We start from the raw sequence: 20690 nt of genomic DNA on the forward strand, positions 1-20690 counted from the left end.
TAGCTCTCATCTCAGCTGGACACATATTTGAACTTGTCTTAGACTGCATTTAAAATAAAGCGTGATTCTCTTTCTCAAAGCCAAGGTTTCATAGATACATGAAATGCTTGTTTTCTGTTCTACCACTATCCTACAAAATGAAAAATAAGTAGTATTGCAAACTTGTTACAATATAAAGCTAAAAAGGACGAGTAGATCAGCATAGGCTGATCTGAAATTTATAATCTTTTGCTTTTAGTTGAACCACAGTTGTAAAATTCTATTAATCTATTTCTCTGTCCCCTGATGGCTAACTTCATCCCTTAAATTAGGAGTAAACTTAATATCCTGGTGCTCCCAAAGTATGTTTGGTTGATACCTGGTGATGATTCTGCCATGCATTGAGAAAGTGGGCATCTCTGTCAGGGCAGGTCATAACAGTATAACACTCTTGCAAGCATAATACTCCCCTGTAGTTTTGTTGAGCTTCAGCTGTTTATCATCCTCCACTCTGTGAGTCCTTCTGTGTTAATGCATTTAGGTAAGGAACCCGGGGATTTCAGTAGGTTAGCTAGTCAAAAGACTTTGTTTCTGGCAAGAGCTCTGGGCAGCACAGAAAAACAGCGATCGGCAATCCTTAAGGTACTCTAGAGGAGCTCTTGTCACCTCTGTTTCAGTGTTAATATTGTGGCCTGTTAATGGCAATCTTAATGTCTTCTTTAAGCTGTTTTCACAAGCTCTTTCAATGCTACATTAAGAAATACCTAAAAAAAATTCTCTTGTTAGTAGTTTCATCAAGGCTCATACTAAACAGCTGTGAAGTTCAGAAGGGTTTTCTAGTCACTTAAGTAGCAGAAGAATCAAAGCTTCAGAATGTATTTGTTTATTGCAAACAAAGTTTTATCAGATTACATTTTTTTTTCTGAATTCACAAAATTTAAAATTTTAAATTGAACATTGCATTTTGCAAAATTTGATGGATTACGATGCTGTCTTCAGAGCTCTTCCCTATTTTTTTGCAAGTTGTCTTCGTTGTAGTTTCAGTTGATGGACCTTATAAAGTACGTAATATATTGTCTGAGAATACAGTTTTTTAATTACATATTCAAGAGAAAACGCGATATGCGGAGTTTGGCAGTTGTACTGCTACTGATGGGAAAAGTTACAGGAATAAAGTAAAAGTAGTAAAATAAAAGTGAAAAGAATGCTGACATTTGAGGTATTTTTGTGCGGTGCTTCTGTCATGCCACACTAAGTCTTCTGTCCTTGAAGACAGTACAAGAAGTGATACTGATCTAACTTGAAACTTTCTGCTTTAGAAGTAGTAATGAAAAAAAAAAAATCATACAGCTAAATGAAATCGTTGGCATGTGGAACTTGAACAAATTTGAATGTCACAGATTTGTAACCAGCAGATCCCTATGGTCTAAAGGAGCTCACTTGCCACCATGTGTGTTAGTCGCTTTCTAAAATTTGGAACATGATGCATTTCTAAGTGAACAGAACTTTACAATGAACTGCTGCTGTTTCTGGTTATCATGATAGTATTAGTTCAAGGCCAAGCTTTTGAGCCAACATAGAAAGAAGGCAGTGTTAGTTAAAGTTTCTGAGAGGATTGACTTGGTTTAACACAGGGATTAATTTGATTAGCTTTTTTCACAGCTGCTTCTATATTCTGTATCTCTCCCTCATAACTTCAGAATCTCAGTCTTGTTGGGGTCATTTGAGCAATTTATTTATACATCAGCTTCAGTAACAGAACATAACTTTAAAGTGTTTATAATTATTCTTTGGCAATGCATGCTTCCTTATGTAAAGCTGACTTTGGTATCTAAAATTAATTACTTGCATATCCTCTTAATAGTATTGCTATTTTTTGCCCATTTATAAGCATAGTTTAAATTAAAACCGTTTTCTCTTTTGGAACAGCTTTTACCTGCCAAAAAGTTTTGGGAACCTGATGATTCAGCAAAAGATGGACAAAAAGGGATATTCCTTGGTGATGAGTGGAGAGAGACTGCATGGGGAACTCCTCGTAAGTGATTGATGTATATGGATTGAAAAATCAGTCATGGTTACTAAATGTTATTTCAAAGTAAATTAATATTATAAATTTTTACTGTGTATTAAATTTGATTTTTCTTTAATTTTAATTGTGAAAATGTATACTGCACTGGTGGTTGTGTGCCAATAACACTTTTTGAAACTGGGATTTGGAATTTTTTATTTAATTTAATTTTGGTCTTGTTTAATATTGCCTCTGTAATGAAATGCAAAAACATTACAAGTTGTATTTAAAAAAATACAGTAGGTTTATTTATCTATTTATATGTTTGTTTTTAACAGACCATTCTATGTCCCAACCTATTATGGTACAGAGAAAGCCTGGACAGGGTTTTCATGGAAACAGTGAAGTAAATGCTGTATTGTCTCCACGATCAGAAAGTGGTGGCCTTGGAGTGAGCATGGTAGAATATGTATTAAGTTCCTCTCCAGCTGATAAATTGGATTCCCGGTTTAGGAAAGGAGCTTTTGTAAGTAATGCAGTGTGTTAAGCTTGCCTAGTTACCTACTATGGTCTTACTGTCTTATATGGCTATATTTTCTACTCTATTTGTCCATTTTCCTTTTTTAACTCTTCTCTTTAGAAGGAAGTGTGTAGTTGCTATCTGTCTGTCCTCCTTGGTTGGAGGGGGCAGAAGAGGGAAGTGGTTTGGGAATCTTCGCTAAAAAGCTGTCTTAAAAAAACGTACTTTCCTAACACCTTTAAATAAAGGTAGGAAAAAGATTGCAAATAGCTTAATTTAAAATGTGTGATGGGCTTTATGCTAGCTCTTCTATTCTGTGATTACATATGGGTTTGTTTTGTACTAGATGTTTTAACTGTATAAAATAAACTTTATCTAATTTGAAGTGTTACTGCTTTAACAGCACCGCTATAGTTAAGGTTGAGTTAGCTCTTCCATTATAAATCTTGGCATTCCTTTTCACATTATGGCAGTTATTAATTGCATGTGGTTGAAACTTGATGACCAAGTTACCCACCAAATGCAATTTCATTGAAAACAAACTGTTTGTATTGTTTACGTGCACTGTAGTGTAGAATTAGGTCACCTTGTGGTGCTCCTATTGTGTTCTGTTCAATATTCAGAATCAAACAGATTCTTTTTCCTCAGGGCACTAGAGATGCTGAAACAGATGGACCTGAGAAAGGAGATCAGAAAGGCAAGGCTTCTCCATTTGAGGAGGACAAAAACAGAGATCTTAAACAAGGAGATGATGAGGATGTTACTAAAATAAATGGCAGAGGTTTGCCAAATGGAATGGATGCCGATTGCAAAGATTTTAAGTAAGCTTTTAACTGTTTCTCAAGAAGACGAGCATGTCTCTTAAGGGCATTATTACAGTTCTGGTTTGTGTGTCAGCTTTAAACATTACCCAGCTGCAGACTGATTCTTCCTACCTCACGTCCTCCCTTTCCCACTGTGCCACATGTTTCTTAGGATGTCATTAATGTGTGTGTCACTTCTCATGAGACAAATTCATCTTAATATAGTAATTATTCAAAGTAAATGGGTACCTTCAAAATGTGGTGAATTAAAGAGGGATGAAAACTTTAACCCTTTTAATTTGAAATTAAATTCTTTTCTCTCTCTGCTTCTTTTTAATACTCTAACTTTTGCATCTGATTGTTGTTGTAGAGAGTAAGTCCTACAGAATTTTAATTTTCCTTCTAATTTTGCTAGTGGATACCACAGCCTAACACAATTATTTCCCCACAAAAGTCTTTATAGAAACCATCTATTTGACTAAGGAGAAACAATGTATTTCCCTATTCACATAGCTAAATGTCACCTATTCACAGTATAGAATGGTGTTGTGGTTTGGTTGTTTTCTTAGGAGGGAAAAAAATTTGGACTAAGCTCGAGCTTTTGAACTGTGAACTCCTATATGACAGCACAGCCAGCCTGTTTTTTTCCTAATACTAAACTGCATTTTAAATTGGGTATTTTTAAAGTAATAATCATTGTTTTTAAATGACTGTGATGCATTTGTAACTGTCATACAGAATTAACAAGATCAGAAAACTAGAGTGCTGCTCATAAATTTGTATTAATGTGATGAATGTGACCGAATAGCTGTGGTTTCATAATTGAACAAGTACATTAAAATGCATGTTTGAATCCCATACGTAAGTATTTCCTACCCTTTAAAAAAATGTATTTACCTGAGGCTAAGGAGGGATTCTTCAAGTCTATTTTCCAAGACATACTATTTAAAAGAATATAATACCAAGCATATTAGAGAGCTCAAATTAGCTCCTTTCGGATGCATGCTGCAATATGCACGATAAACAAAGTTACCTTCAATATTGTACGTAGAAAATGCAGAATAAATTTTGTCCTGCTTTTCTTTACTGGTATCTATTTCAATTTTGAAATTGTTGCTTGCAAATTACCTTTTGTATTATTTAAAGAGAGAAATTATTAAAAATTATACAAGTGCAAAAAAGCATCCAAAGCCAGTAAACCTCTCTCTCTCAAAAAAAAAAAGGCCATCTAATTTAAATGGGCTGTGTAAAATGGTGGTATAAAGCCCTCCGAACAGAGGTTTATAATTGAAGTATTGACACAACTTTAACTATAGCAACAGAACAGCACCAATATAAGGAGCAACCTATATTAGGTAAACATAAGTATTAACAAAGAAACTTTGTCCTGTCCTCCTCCTTGTATTTTTATTGTACTTACAGCTCTTTTAAACTATGTACTGAAATAACTGCCTTTTTTTCCTTTTGTTCTTCACTTTGTTGATACTGTATGTCACTTGGAAAGAATAAGGAATATTAAATGGCTTCAAACTCAAGTTTTGTATGTTGAACAAGACATGGTTGCTAGCTAGGATACTTAGATGGTAGCCAGTATGTTACAGACAATCATCATGAGGTTGGTCGTTACATTAAAAAAACCCTAGTGTAACTGCTTTATCTTCAAAGTATCTTGTCCAAAGTAATAGATCATACAGTATCGTTGAATAAACTCACTAAAAGTCTGATTTCTAGCTATACGGTCTTTAGAGTTGGTATCAGCAAACGCATAAGTACTAGCAGATTTCTTTGCGTTAATCTTGTGCTTCAGTGAGGAACAGATACTTCAACTTTGGAGCCCTGAAGAGGGAGGAGAACAGGTAGTACTAAGGCTGTTTCTCTATCCTAGAATTAGCAGTATACCATACTGGTCTTGCAGTGAAACGTAGTTTCATCCTGCAAGACGGCATTTTGTATTTGAGCCCAGTTTTCACAAATAAAGCAAACTTAACTGGAAGTTGTATGTTTCCTGAGAAACAATATATTATTACAGAGTTCTGCCAACACAATAATGCTGTTAAGGGATCACAGATTCTCTCACACAACTCCTTCCTAGTAGTTAACTTAGATTTTTGCCAGTAAAAATTGGTAGTCTAAACAATGTGGCCTGACTCAGAAGGTGGGGTACCACTCCAAATTAAGGTACCTTAAATCTAACCAAATACAGGGTTGGGAATCTGTTTAGGATGTGAATCTGTTGACATCTCACTTCAGGTGTTTGCCTGTAGGTGTTTATAGGTGCACAGAGATTCCCCTGTAGTCAGTGGGGATGTAGTCAATACAGCTGGTGGAGATGAGAGAACAATTCAGCTTTTACCCTAAAGTAAACACCTAGTGACTGGTCAGTTGAGTTGCTGTCTAGGCTCTGTCAATGGTATTGACTAGATTTTCATCCCCTCTGATGGGAATTTAAACACTAGTGCACCTAGAGATGTGTAAGTGTAGCCACCTACATCTCAATTGCCACCAGCCCTTCATATTTGGAAATTGAACTTTCAGGGGTTTGGCATAGTAAACAATTTCCAGCTCTGTGTCTCTGTCTTACTGCCAACAGAAATCAAACACCTACATTTTGCTCCATTGTAAAGATTTTCTTCTGGAACAACAGGCTGTATTTATTCTTAGGGAAACTGAGAAGGAATCAATGGGATTATATTAGGAACGCTTTTTTTTTTTCCCCTGACCAATCATCTGGTGTAGTGTAGTCTATTAAATGAGTTGTGTAGGAAATGAAACGTTTTAGTCAAATGCTAAATGAGGCAGTTATTAGTCCATTTTACTTAAGGTGAAAAATGTATTGTTTGCTTTTGAGATGTGAAAGACACTTGCTATATTGTATGTTTGTCTTCTCCAGTTGAAGTTTTATTGTCTCTTTCTCTCCTTCGGCGTGAGATACTTAGCCATTTCCTTTTTTTTTTTAATTTCTCTTCAATACGTTTTCCAATAATTGTCGCTTGCAAAATGCAATAGAGTCATCCCAAAAGTTACAGGTGACCACAGTTCACTCTATTTCACTCAAAACAGCCTCAAAGATTAGTTTGTTTCTCTCACAGTGATTTGAAGAGCTGTATAGTCTTAAAGTTTAAAAAAATAAATAAAATTATGCTTTGAAATGAAATGTGTTCTCTATCTTGAGCCATCAATGCATGCTGGTTAAAATTGTTAAAATCAGTCTGTCACTTCCCTTTGTAAAGTCTCTTGAGTTCAGAGATCCTTTTAAAACAGAAATGTTGTAGTCTGTCCATGGACAGCTTTAAGACTGAAGAGTCTATCTTGAATTTCTTCTAAACAGTCGTACCCCTGGAAGTCGACAAGCCTCCCCAACAGAAGTGGCTGAACGCTTGGGCCCCAATCCCAGCACCACGGAAGGATTAGGTCCACTTCCCAATCCTACAGCCCACAAGCCTCTGGTAGAAGAATTTTCAAATCCAGAAAATCAGAATCTAGATGCCATGGAACAAGTTGGTCTTGATTCTCTACAGTTTGACTATCCTGGCAATCAGGTACAAATGGACTCTTCAGGAGCTACTGTAGGACTTTTTGACTACAATTCTCAGCAGCAGGTTAGTACTGGACTTGAAAACATGCCAAATTGTCCTTTAAGTTGTGCATTATCCTCTTCAATAATCAGTCATTTAAGCATATCATGCATTTAATTTTGTTTTGTCTGTGACTTAGTCAAAGGCAAATAAATGTATATTTAATCTAGAAGAATATTGGTGCACAATTTTCTAGTTTAGTAATTTATTAGAATAGAAGCTTGGTTTAAAATCTTTTTTGTAAGTAAATCCAGTATATTATAGCCCTGACTTGAAAACTGAAATGCATCTTTTTTCTTTTCCAATAGCTTTTCCAGAGGACTAATGCTCTGACTGTTCAACAGTTAACAGCAGCCCAGCAGCAGCAATACGCACTGGCTGCAGCTCAGCAGCCACACATAGGTGAGGTTTTTATGAAGTACAGCAAGCATCCCTGGCAAAAGTGGCTGTGTTGCTTTGTATAATCCTTTCAGTTTTACCCACAGTATTCTCATTCAAATAGATGCTGATCAATTGGCCCATTTTAGCAGTTCTCCTGAAAACTGCTCAGAATGACTGCGTAAGACTGTCCGGTCCTTAGAGAAAGTCTTCTGTTGTGTAAATTTTTGCCTACTTTGAACTGTTGTATACAAAGAAATAAAAATTATTTTTGTTTGTGTAGAACAATAGTTGAATTTTGATGGGAGAAAAAGTAAAAAAGCTTTTCTGCTATAAGTAGTGATAGAAACACTAGCTTTGTTTACTAAAGTAACAAAAATATGCAATTCTAGTCTTCTCTTGCAGTTCACTATTTTTGATAATCCAGTTAAAACCATTGTGTCGTAGGATTTTGAAATCAGACTTTTGTGTTGATTAATTCATCCTTCCTTGTTAATGGCACCTTTTAAACAGATAACTCTTTATTCTTGCGGGTACCTTTCTTTGTGATGGAATTACTCTTTAGCAAGCATTTTTTTCTGTCTCTTTAAAGTAATTCAGTGAATTAATTAAATGCATAAAGTTCTTAGTGTGCTGGCAACTCAACAAGGAGGCTATATTTCAGTGACAACAGTTTTATCTGCTACTGTGGGGAAGCTGTGTGTTTGGGGTGAGGGAGGTTGGAACGCACATGGAAGCAATTCCTTATTTAAGGAAGGGAGCTCTTCAATTCTGACACTGTAGGGCAGATGTAAAGATTCCTGCCTGTCCCACTCTCTACCACTAGGCTGTTGAGGTGTGTGCACCTACCTCCTTCCTCTGCGAAGGAAAAAGAGTTCTCAGGTTCTGAAGGGCAGGCAAAAATAGGAACCAGCATCTCCAAAGGGATGTGTCCGTGTTCTCCTACGATATGGTGACAGTTAAGTTTTCCCACTGGCTTGTTTAGCTGGATTGTGAGGTCTCTTCAGACACGGATCAGCAGCCTATATCTGGGGTTTAAAAGTGGCAGCTCTTTAGTGTTATGTAGCTGACTAATACAGTATTAGAGCTGGGAGCATGGCAGATTGAGATGTTTGTGAGTCCACAAGTCATGTCTTCTGCCTGTCTTTGACTTCTAAAATGCAGAGAAGCCCCTACTTTGTATGAAGTGCTGACTGAGCAGTCAGCTGTATCTTGCCCCTTTGAAATGCAGCATCTTCTGATATGCGTGTTAATAGAAACTTAGCAAGAAGCCTCCTATTTGGATGGAGAAACATAGTTTGATGTGCCATGCTTGCTGGACTAGTTGCTGCCTCAGTGCTGGAGAAAGTACATGAACCTGACTGACTGATGGGGCAAACTCTGGGTAGCAATGCCTAGTTTGACTCGTGAGTTTCTTCAGTTGTCTCCTTGCATTAAAATCCTTATATCAAATTTAGATTCTTGAAAGTAAGATTAGCATCTCATAACTGGCTGTTTAAAAGCCAGATATCTGATTTAAGCTGCCTGGTTAGACTTTTTTTGTATTGTCAGTGAAAAGAGATGATTATCTCTAGCAGGGGATTCATTCTATCTGGCTGATTCACTTAAAACACTAGATGATTTGTCTGATACAGATTTAGTTGTAAGACAAGTGTAACTTTTAGGTAGTTAAAGTTGGGCAAGGTAAATTCCACTTTGAATAATCCCTTCTATATAAGGGTGGGTAGATACATGTGAGAAATTTCCGTGGAGTCTGTAGATCCAGCAAAACAAAGCTGTTAGGCCTTGGCGTTAGTAAGAAAGAACTGGTGAGAAGAGGTAGAAGTGTTGATTTCTGTAATGGTGTACCTGCTCTTAGAAACTCCCAAAGTAGAAGCAGTTCTGATTTTAACAAATATGCTTTGTGATTTGATTGGTTTGAATATGATGATGCTTGCTAAGTGTGTTAGCTATAATTAAACTCTGTTTATTACTGTAGCAGGCGTATTCTCAGCAGGCTTGGCTCCAGCTGCTTTTGTGCCAAACCCATACATTATCAGTGCTGCTCCTCCAGGTACTGACCCATACACTGCAGCTGGATTAGCTGCAGCAGCTACCCTAGCAGGTAACTGAACACTTTCTAGTGTCTATCTTGATAACTTTACTGAATGAAATTAGAAAAAAGACTAAATCCATCCTGTTTTTTCTCTGTAAATATATTTCTGGGAAGGAGGGACTTGTAGGAAAAGTAATATTGCAGTTTTGAAGATTTTTCACTAAAATGTAAAGGGATTCAGTTTCCGTTATATATGGGTTCTGAGTATTTCTTTCCATTGGACTTTTATATAGAACAATTAGGTTTCTTCTGTTCTAAAAATGTTTTTCCTTAATAAGGTTTCATCTGACATTAGTAGTACGTATTATTTTCAAAAGATGAGACAGCTAGCCTTTCCTTGTAGGTTTTTACTCGGTGCATTAATTTTCTAATTCCAGGTTTTCTCATTCCCAGTGGGCATGAGAATAAAGATGGTCTTCAGTGTGCTAAAAGGCCCAGACAACAGATAAACCCCAAGCCCAGGAAAATCTCTTAAAGTTAATATATACCGCTGTGAAACAACACCACTGACTATTCAAGTCCCAGCTAGTGCTCGGACCTGAGCATAGAAAAAAACCTCTGTATCTCCGGTTGGTGGTTTCACAGGAAAGGCAGTAGAAATACATGTATACATAATGCATTATGTGTACAATACAGTGTTGTAGAGAGCTCATTCTTCTACGGGTTCTTTATCAATAGACTGGTAGAGGTAAGTGTGCCCGCTCTGAAGACAGTGACGTAGTAGGCAGGGGAGGCAGAGGCAATAGTTGTGTTTATAAGCAAAGGAAGCATACAGAAAGGAGGAATAATAGATGATCAAAGTCTCAGTATAACACTGTCAGGAGGATGAATTTGGTTCATTCTGTGATGTTTTGAAATGATCTTTCTTCCAACCATGGAAACTGATTTTTTGAGTGTTCTTTGGTATACAAGCTTTGATTGCTTTAAGTTTTTTTTTGTCACCTGAGTCTCACGAGGGTATTTATTTTTTCATAGAGAAGGTATGGTTTGATGTGAATCCTTTAACCCATCTGTGTTCATGTATCGTTTTGGCTAATAGGGGAATTCATTTCTTTTTAATACTGATTTATGTTTTGACATTTAGAAGATAGATCAAAGAGGGATGCTACAAACAATATAAACAACTATTTTAACTAGCTGCAATAGATGGAATAATCATGTTTTCTGTTTTTAGGTCCTGCTGTGGTTCCGCCTCAGTATTATGGTGTTCCATGGGGGGTGTATCCAGCCAATTTATTTCAGCAGCAAGCTGCAGCAGCAAATACCACAGCAAATCAGCAAGCGGCTTCACAGGCACAACAGGGACAGCAACCGGTATGTTCTTCATAAAAAGGAGATGTGCATTTAAAGCCTTACCTTAACACTTTCAGTATATAAGGATCAGATTCTAGAAAATTTTACATAATTCAGATGATTTGTTGTATCAAATAATGAATATTAAAAATCCTCAATTTCCTTACATTACTGATTATCATTCTTTAAAAATTAATTTACTGCATACTAAATATTCTGCTTACTTTGCAGTCCCAATTTTTTAAATAAAAAACATTAAAAATAGTTCCTTTAATCCAGGTTACTGTGCTTTTATGTTTATGTCTAGATAATGCTGCCTGTACAGTTACTCAAAAATTAATGTAAAGTTTAAAACTAATCTAGAAAGCTAACATAAGGGGATGAAAAGAGATGTTTTAGTAATTTTAGGAGGATATTTTTTCTTTTAAGCCTGGGAAAAAATTGATCTGCATTTTTATTAATTAGCTGGAAAATGGAATGTTACACATTTTTCTTTGTCTCTTTAAAAAGTAGGGAAATAAATATTAGTACATTATATAAATAAGTATCAGTAGTTTTGTTGCTTCATGGGGAAGAAGGATTGCCCTGCATATTTTTCTGTGACAGAATAATTGTATTACAACATCACCACGTGCCATATGTTATTTTTGCCTTGATAAATCAAGAGTAAGCAATTGTTACAAGAACTTGTTGAAATTTCCATTTCTTAAAGTTACTTTAAAAAAGAAAAAGCTAATTTTCTATTGTTATTCTGGATGCATTTTTAAAACCATTGTATGATCTTTCAGTATAAACAAATGGCCTTTTTCTACAAAGAAAAAACACAAATCTTGTAATGATCTTATGCTTGAATGAATGTAACTATTTTTTTTACTAGCAATATTGTTCATTTCAATACCATTCTTATAAATTTAATAAGAAGTGACTTTGAGTTACTATGACTCAGAGTTCCAGAGTAGCTTCATCACTGTTTTAATATTCAGGTGGATCTTTCCTCCTACTGATTGTTGTTATCAATGAACTGCATTGATAACTGAATGTATATCATCTCTCCAGTGTTTTTTTGCTTTCTCTATAAAATTAATATCCAATTTATGCAAATCACATCTAAGATATTTCGTGGGGATATATTGTAAATTGTATTTCCCTCTTATTTTGGACCTGGAAAAGATTATTTTAACCAAGAGGAAAGAGTAGTTGCAAGAATTTAGATTGCTTTTTAATCAGATTCCCAGAGATATGCTGTCAGAACATAATAAAATAAGCCTGTGTTGCATGGTAATGGAGTGTTACGTGAATTCTTAAAACTTAGTGGGTGCATTTTTTTACAGCACTGTTGGCAGTGTAGTGTTAATTATTTAGACGAGTTACTACAAGCTCCAAAGCATTCAGACTTACATCATTCAATTGCCTGAAAATAATGTAAACAAATGCATTTATCAGGGAAGGACAGTTGTTCAGTTAATAAATAATGCAGATCATAAATGTATCGGTCTTACAGATTTTCTTCCTTACTTTATACTTATTACCATTGATGGTACATACATGGGTTCTGCTGTCCAGAGCAGGGCAGATATTTTATTGTGACATTTGTCAGCAAAATAGTTTATGCCTTTTATTCTTTGTATGTGTATATCCTTGAAACCAATAAGGTGGAATATTCCCAAAACAAAATTGAGAGCTAAGTGGCATCAAATATGCAAAGCAACTGTTCTATATCTTTTTTTAAACCTTTTTTAGCATATAATGGACTTGCTTTCTTACCTTTTAAGGAAAGGGTGTCGTGTTGGTCTTTTCCAGGTTCTGCGTGCTGGAGCAACTCAGCGCCCGCTTACTCCCAATCAGGGTCAGCAAGGGCAGCAGGCAGAGTCACTTGCAGCAGCTGCAGCAGCAAATCCAGCTTTGGCTTTTGGTCAGGGTCTTGCTACAGGCATGCCAGGTATGTATGTTATCAGTGGATTAAGAGAATCACTGAAAGTTAAAATATTGGTGTTACTAGAGACCAGATTAATTATCAAAGTCCTCCTGTGTTTATGATAAGCTGCTTAGAATTGAGTTTTATATAGTTTTATGTTGTTCAGTTGGATTAAAATACTGGCACAGGATTCTTAAAGCACAAGAAATTCCGCTAGCATTTTTGATTTGGAGCATTTTCTCTGTATTTGTTGTTACAAATCTATGCACAAGGAGTATTGTAGATTTTTGCAGGATACTTTAATATATAATGAAGCAACTACATGCTGTCTTAAAAGGTCATGAGTTGTCTGAATAGTTACTCTGATGCAACAGGAAGTATTAATTTGTCTTTCTGAAGTAATTTCTTACTTGCAGCATATAATAATAGTAAAATCTAAGATTCAGAATCCAAAATTAGGAAATTTAAAAGAAAATTACTGCTTAATCATCTCTGAAGATCACAACAGGCTTGAAGTAGAAGCACTCCAAAGCTTGGAGCCTCAGATCCTTTTAGTGTGCATGGCTTCTGACTTATCCGGGGAATGGTTATTCTGAGTCTCAGTACATGTATCATAAATGCACAATGTGTTAGCTTGAAGTTCAGGGTCACTTAAGTGTTTGGTACAATTACCTGAGCAAGAACAATTTAAGTATACTTGGCCATTCTTCAGTATGAAAGTTAACTATGTAAAATCTTAAGTCGGATAACATTGATGGTAGCTACAAATGCATTTGACTTGTACAGGTTCTCTCCCCTGTCAGCACTACTTTGAAATGCCTCACAACCTATAGAAGTCAGAGTTAGTTTGTTGCTGGATGCTCCAGGACTGCATTGTGCACTTTGCCTCACATGATCAGATTTTACACCTCTAGCTGCAGAACAGACTGGCTCTGGTGTTTTTCGTGTCTCTTTTGTTTTATAACTGCCATTTTTATTTCTTCTCATGCAGTAGTATCTTCAGCTTTTAGCATCTTTCTCTTTCACCTAAAATGAGGAATTGGCAAAGTGTGCTGTCACAGCACCTGTCAAGTGGTATCTCTGTGCCTCACTGAAGTAATGGAGAAGGGTGGTCCATGCCTTGTAAAAAGCTTGTGACATTTAGCTTGAGTCAGATCAACATCTGAGACCTTGACCCAGCCCAAATTTGTGACTTCATTATAGGAAGATGTAAAAAGAGCATTATTTTCAAAAAGAAAAGTATCTGTCTTAAATAATTCAAGGGTAGTTCTTAAAATCCACAAAAAGGCCCCCTCTCCAAACGGATGACTGAAAGTAATACTGAGTGGTCAAATATGTAAACTCGGTAATGCAAGAGCCTGTCCTGTGAAGATTGGACTTGGAGACTTTTTTTCCTCCTCCACAAGCCCCAAGAGGTTTTCTGTGAGGGCAGGAACCTTTTTATTCAGTTTCCATTGTAGGTTGCTTCTTTGTCCCATCTGCTGCATGCCTGGATGGCCAGAGAAAAAGTTTATTCATGTGAATGTATTTCAGACTGTTCCATAATAGGAATTGTGTGCAACTGGCTTTCAACCTTACTGACCACACTCTTACAGAGAACAGGGCTCAAAATACAAACAAAAAGGACATTTATTTTCTCAGTCATCATAAACTGGTTTTGTAGTGAGTCATAGGGAGCGCTGGTGATACCTCTTTTTAGGTGAAGGGGAAGAATATAGGATGATGAAATGAACACAAGCCATTTTAGATGGGAATCACGATACTGTTTGATGTCTTTATTTGAGCTAGATACTTAAGGCTCCTTTTATAGCTAGTGAAGAGAAATAGGAACTTTTAGTCTTGATTCATCTGCCTCTATTTTAGTTACCTGATTTAGAATAAAGTGGGTTTTGCTCCAGAGGTGCCTTTTCTATTCACTTAGTATAAAATTGAGTCAAAGTCACTAAATTGCATCTAGATACAAAAATGTGAATAAGTGAACCCCAGGTAGTAACCACTGAACAACACATATAACGTAATAAACAAGCAGAAAATGTGTGGAATTCTTGTTTTGATGGACTTAGATGTTTTACAAGAAAGCATAGGTCCAAACTGAGTTTCAGGCTTTTGAATATTCTTTACAGAGAGTATTTGTAGTTTGGCTTCACTACGAGCTAATAAATGAGTGTGTATTATTCAGCTCCATACTGCTGTCTTTAAATCATTTCAGCTGCTTTCTCCTTGCCACAACCTTCATGTTGGATGAAATTAATGAGCTATCCCAACTATGGGATTGTTTTATTTTTCAAATTTGGTATTTCAAGTATTTCTGTATTAATTATTTAGAGAGGTGTATTCACGTAGCACTTAAGGCACATACCTCATCCTGAGTGCAAAGAGGAAGTGTCTGAAATCCAGGTTACTTTTCACATAATGTTTTTGTTAAGTCTCTTTTCAGAAAAAATCAGGTTCTTTTTTAAAACCATCAAAAGTGAAATACATTTGCATTGGAGTTGTGCAATTACATTTTAAATCCCAGTCCTAATTTAGGAAGTCTTTCGGTAACAAGGATTCTTAAAAACCAGACAGTTTCTGATTGAATAAATGTGTAAGACAGTCAGAGGGTACTCCCAATTTCATCATAATATGATCAGTATATATTCTTTTCTACGAATAAAACCAGTCCTCATCACAGACAACGGATGGACTCAGCTTAGTCATCCAAATTCAGGAATCTGCATGTGACCTCGGTTGTCTAAGGAGCCATTGTGCTCAGTGGAGATCCTCCCTAGTGCAGTTGCTGTACAGAGGCTGCAGATCTGTTCAGCTTACCCTAAAATAGATGTCTAGTAGCGGGTCAGCTGAATCCCTCCGGAGGCTTCATTGACTGCATTGGCTAGATCAAATGCAACTTAGTTTTACTGAATTCATGCAAGTGAAGCTGTTAGCACTGACTGTAATGGTGCATCTAGCATGCAGATGGGCGTGTAAATTGAGTTGTCTGAAAAACATGTATAAAACATTAAAATCAACAATTTCTGTCTACTGGCATTGCATTTTTTATTACCTAGAGGAATTTGAAGTGTGACGTTGTGGTGGGTCATGCATTCTGTGCCTCCAGGTAGTATGAAATAGAAGTCAGATTTAATTGTGGCAGACATACAGGGAGTTTACAGTATCGGCAAAGTTACGACGGCTATAGAAAGTATAAATCATTTACTGGTAGGATAGTAAGTTCTGAATTTGATTTGTGAGAGGACAAGTGCAGAGATAAGGCTGTGCATATCTTCGTTAGAACAAACGAAAGGTTATAGTGGCTCAGGTTTTAGTAAGCTTGGGAGACTGAAGTGAAGACTGCAGCATTTAAGGAAAGATGTAAGATTAAGAGCTGAATACATTTTCAAATCTGTATGCAGAGGAAAATAATTGGATCTTGGGAATGTTGAGAAAGGAGAAGCAGTAAATTTTCTACATAGGGAGAAAGGGCTCTACGATGACTTGCAGGTTATGCTCCTGAGTGGGGGGGGGAGGGGGGGGGGGAGAGAGAGGTGTCAGGATGGTAGTGTTAAAAGGGGCAGATAATTGAGTTGGCAGTAAGACGTGTCACATCTGTTAACTTAAACTGAGTAGAGAGAAGTGACAAACTCTGACATACGTTTGGGTGTCATCAGCGAGGCAAGTTGCATAGAGGGAAGGGAGTAGGAGATCTGGGCAGAGCTTTGTGGTATTACATACAAAAATGTGAGAAGAGTGTGTGAAGTATCCAGTGAAAGACACTGAAGAAATTACTGGATGGATAAGAGCAACACTAAGAATGGGCTGCATGAGCCAAGAGAACAGATTTCCTCTCATTCTTTAAGAACATTTAAGGCTTGTGTGAAAAGAATCCAGGAAGTTTTCGGAGTCTGTAGTTTTGGAGACATTTAGAAATCATTTCAGCAAAGCACAGTACTGGTAAACCAGATTGTTTACCTTCATATTCCCTGCTGATATGAAGACGGTAAGTGTAGATAGAGCAGTTGAATTCTAAAATAAAAGGTGTGAGTAGGAACTGATTAGGAAACAAAGAGTATGTTTTAGTTTTTTGGTTGCAGTGGAAGACCACAGTAAGCTTGAATGTGAAGGCACTGAAATGAGGTTTGATAGTTGTTAATTTGGAGGGGAAATTGCACAGCGACAGGGAGATGATGATGTGATGGAGAGATAATAAAAACTGAAACAGGAGGAGAGACGGAATTGGAGAGAAGATCTGGCAAGTCACCATCTTATCTTCGATAAGAGAGAAGGCTGGGAAATAGTTTTTCTCTTTGTGCTCACCTTTCTGGGGTAGGGTGCAAAGTTTGTAGAATACTGTGAAGGAAGGGAAAGCAGAAGACATAGGTTTTGCTATGAGAGCTGTTCTTCAATTATTTAATCTGATCTGAGATGGTCCCTCTGAAATCGTATTTTTCATGTCAAAGCAAATAATTTTATACTTTTGAGGCTGCAGATGCAATTTCACAAATAGTCCTACATTGCTTTTGTTTTAGCAGATTTGAGTAGAAAGCTGAGAAGCCTCCTATTCCAGGTCAGAATGTATTCATTTCAGAGATTAGGAACATAGAAGCATGTATCAGTTCTCATGCATAGCCTGAACCTTCTGTGATGGACAGTATCTTGATGCTCATGACCTAGCTTATTGTTACTAATTTTAAATGACCTGTTTGTGGGTGGCATCACAGGTAAGATAGTGGCAAGGAAGTTTCAAGAGAAATTGGGCATTTTGTAATGCAAAGAGCATGTGCAAGTTGCTTCCGTTTTTTAATTCAGCAGTCATACTAGTCAGTTATTTTACAAAATCTAAAATTACTGTATTAAACTACATTAGTATTAATCCCAGTAAATTTAATTTATGCAATACTGTGTATGTTATCTTTTTGTGGTTCCCCTCTCCCCCCCCCCCCCAAGTATTTTGCATTGGAAAATAGGCTTGTTTGCATTGTGGGCCTGAAGTAATATAAAATGCTGTGCATGTTTCAGATGAGCACAAGAGTGTAAATATATGATCAGTCCTTTTTTATACAGCTATAGCATTATCTGTGGGTTTGCACATTTGAAGGGGGTAGGTGGACAGAGTAAATACTGGTCAGTATTAGCCAGTTCTGAGTTCTGAAAAAGTGGTTTTATTTGATACAGCAGTAACAAATGGCAGGACCAACGTACTATCAATTGAATGTGCTATGAGTAAAAGTAGAAATTATGTAGGTACTAGTAATTAAACATTGCTAACGTATGCAGGAACATATGTGGTATTATTAGAGGTAATGGCTTTAAACTGAAAGGGGCTAGGTTTAGATTAGATATAAGGAAGAAATTCTTCACTATGAGGGTGGTGAGGCACTGGAACAGGTTGCCCCATCCCTGGGAGTGTTCAAGACCAGGTTGGATGGGGCTTTGAACAACCTGGTCTTAGTGGAAGGTGTCCCTGCCCATGGCAGGGGGGTTGGAACTAGGTGGTCTTTAAGGTCCCTTCCAACCCAAACCATTCTATGATTATAAAGAGCTTTCCTACTGTGTCACTAATCTTCTAATATTCTATGCTGTGTTCTCTACAGAACTACAGTAAAACAGGCAGCAGTCACTCTCACCTTCCCCTACCTTGGGAATGTAGCAGTCTTTCTTAGTGGTGAAGGTGGTAGGGCAGCACAGCACAATTTTGTAGGTGGAGGAGGCAGTGGCACCTATAGTGAAAATTACCTAACCAATTCAATTGTAAGAACCTGTTTTGGTTGGTTTTAACTAGCCAAACTTTCAGACAAACTCTGTGGAGGACAACTGTCTTCCTGTGCTGCTGGTGGGAAAGAGAAGGTAGATGGACCTGGAATGCAAAACAAGTAGTGAGCAATGAGAACAAACAGGTTAGGAATGATAGTAATGACAAGTTGTCATAACAAGTATAGTGCATTCATCTCCAGAACCGTGAATTGAACCTAAAGATCTGGATTTTCATCTCTCCTCTCCTGTTCAGTTACTGAGTCTCCTTCATATCTTTGGATTTTCTTAGTGTGAGAGAATTTGGACCTGCGTCTCCAGCTTCCCTGCAGAGTACGATAACCACCAGGCCAGTAGGCAGATAGTGTTTTCAGCTCTGTTTTTGGAGCAAGGCATCTAGGCAGAAGAGATTATACAGATGTCTTAGAAATTGAGGAGGAGAAAATATGACTTGAAAGCCTGGTGATTGAGGTACTCACCTGGAATTAGAGGCCCAGGTCTTCAGGTCCATAGAGAACTCTGCTGGACCTAGTTCTGAACATACATGGAAACTGACTTAAAGTAGTATGCAAAATCTTGGTTCTTAGACGTACAAAAATAGGTGTGATTTTTGCAATCTTGACATTTTTCTTAATAGCATTAGTATATATTTGAACATGGGAGGAATATTAAAATTCTCTTGGGTTTTGTTTTATTGCTTTATAAGAACAGTCAACCTAAAAATTAGGTGGTGTTATCTTTTCATTGTCAGCACCCTTTCTTAGATTATCTTCGCTCGTCTTCCATTTTTTTAGGGATTCTTATTCCAATTCTTCTACTTCATTATAATGTGTTAGAGCTTTAAAATTAATTCTCTTGTTTTTGTCCTAAATAAAGGGGTTTTGTTTTGCTCCTTTTTTGTCTCTTTTGTTTTTTCATTCATATCTTGTATCCTGTTTTCCTTCCTACTGCTTGTTTTTCTCCTTTTTCAGTTCCTCCTCCTTTTTCTCCCCCAGTTCCAACTCTTAACTGTCAACTGAATGAAATTATACTTGGATTACAGTCTGTTTTCTGTGAAACTGACTGGGACTGGATAATTTTTGTTCTGGTTCAAGGTATTCCTGCACATAGGGCATTCCTTTCCTAATGTGTTTTTGTAGATGGACTTTCAAGTGTGGCTAGGTAATGTATGGCATCGCCAAACTTGCATTTAGTTTAGCCCTTTAATTGTACAGATTTCAATACCTTTTCCATATAAAAAGGAATACAAGAGAAATATGAATTTTTTAAATTGCTGAAAAGTTGATTCGATAATATGGCCAGTTGTGTTGTTCCTGTACCTTTTCAACTATGGTGTTACAAACTTCCTTTGTTTAACCTTGAAAATAAAATTCAACTTTAGACTACTAAATTTAGTTGTTACTCTAGTTTTAAAAATTATGTCGAGCATTCCTAAATAAGATTTTGTCACACTGTTTTACAATGTTCGCTGTTTTTTCTTCTGATGTCCAGTTGACGTTCTAAGGCAATATGGCTGAAATGCTGTTTTCCCCCTTGTAGTTTGTTGTCAGAATATTTCAAGGAGGGAAGAAATGCTGACTATATGGGACTATCTGTACTACTAATTCTTGTATTCTGTGTTGTGTAGGCTATCAAGTACTAGCTCCCACTGCCTATTACGATCAGACTGGTGCCTTAGTAGTAGGCCCTGGAGCGAGAACTGGCCTTGGAGCACCAGTCAGATTGGTGGCCTCAACTCCTGTTATAATCAGTTCTGCAGCAGCACAAGCAGGTAAGTATTTGATCCTGCATGGAGGTTTCTTCCACTTTTGTATTGAATCTTAACAGTAATGTTGGTTGATTAGTATTTGATGTTGTTGATGTGTTCTGTATGCATCTGTGAAGTTTTCTAGTTGTGAAGAATATGCCATACATACTCTCTTTCTTATTCTGTCGCCTCCCTTTCTCTGAGAGACACTGCTGTTTCTCAGAGATGTAGTTTTCCTTTTTTAAATTCAAATTTACAGTCCTCTCCCCATACATATACAGGCATGTTTCTACAAATGTTGTTGCTTGTCAGATACGAACATTTCCCCCTTTCCTCTCCCCATGCATATAACATGCACTTCTCATCAATCCCCTAAATGGTGTCCTCTAGGAAGCATCATTTCATTGCTTCGGCCTGGCAGAAGATGATGGAGTGCTCTGGGGCCTTGCTGTGCTTTTCTCCTGAAAGTATTTTCTCCTGAAAAGTGTGGCAAGGAAAAAAATACAGAATGGACAGCAGAAGAGGAGAATTAGTTATATCAAAAGTCTCCAGTTTTCTTTTTTTATCAGTGATAGGGTCTGGTACTACTTTACTGAACCGTTGTATTTATTGCATTTGTTAAATTAAAATCCAAAATACTAACACCA

General features: G+C 36.9%; 1 protein-coding gene across 8 annotated transcripts in view; it reads left to right on the forward strand.

Annotated features, from left to right (window-relative positions):
* Positions 1 to 20690, forward strand: part of PUM2 (pumilio RNA binding family member 2) — a 75256-nt gene that overhangs the window by 31548 nt on the left and 23018 nt on the right. For 6 of the 8 annotated variants that reach the window (XM_076332711.1, XM_076332710.1, XM_076332713.1 and 3 more), the window contains exons 3-11: positions 1909 to 2014; positions 2326 to 2513; positions 3156 to 3328; positions 6639 to 6909; positions 7194 to 7287; positions 9242 to 9367; positions 10533 to 10672; positions 12452 to 12590; positions 19924 to 20067. In XM_076332711.1, the coding sequence (XP_076188826.1) occupies positions 1909 to 2014; positions 2326 to 2513; positions 3156 to 3328; positions 6639 to 6909; positions 7194 to 7287; positions 9242 to 9367; positions 10533 to 10672; positions 12452 to 12590; positions 19924 to 20067 (1381 nt within the window). The remainder of the gene's footprint in view (positions 1 to 1908; positions 2015 to 2325; positions 2514 to 3155; positions 3329 to 6638; positions 6910 to 7193; positions 7288 to 9241; positions 9368 to 10532; positions 10673 to 12451; positions 12591 to 19923; positions 20068 to 20690) is intronic. The other 2 variants (XM_076332712.1, XM_076332714.1) reach the window with 1 other exon arrangement.

Source organism: Aptenodytes patagonicus, chromosome 3 (genome assembly GCF_965638725.1).
Source record: "Aptenodytes patagonicus chromosome 3, bAptPat1.pri.cur, whole genome shotgun sequence".
Classification (NCBI taxonomy): Eukaryota; Metazoa; Chordata; class Aves; order Sphenisciformes; family Spheniscidae; genus Aptenodytes; species Aptenodytes patagonicus.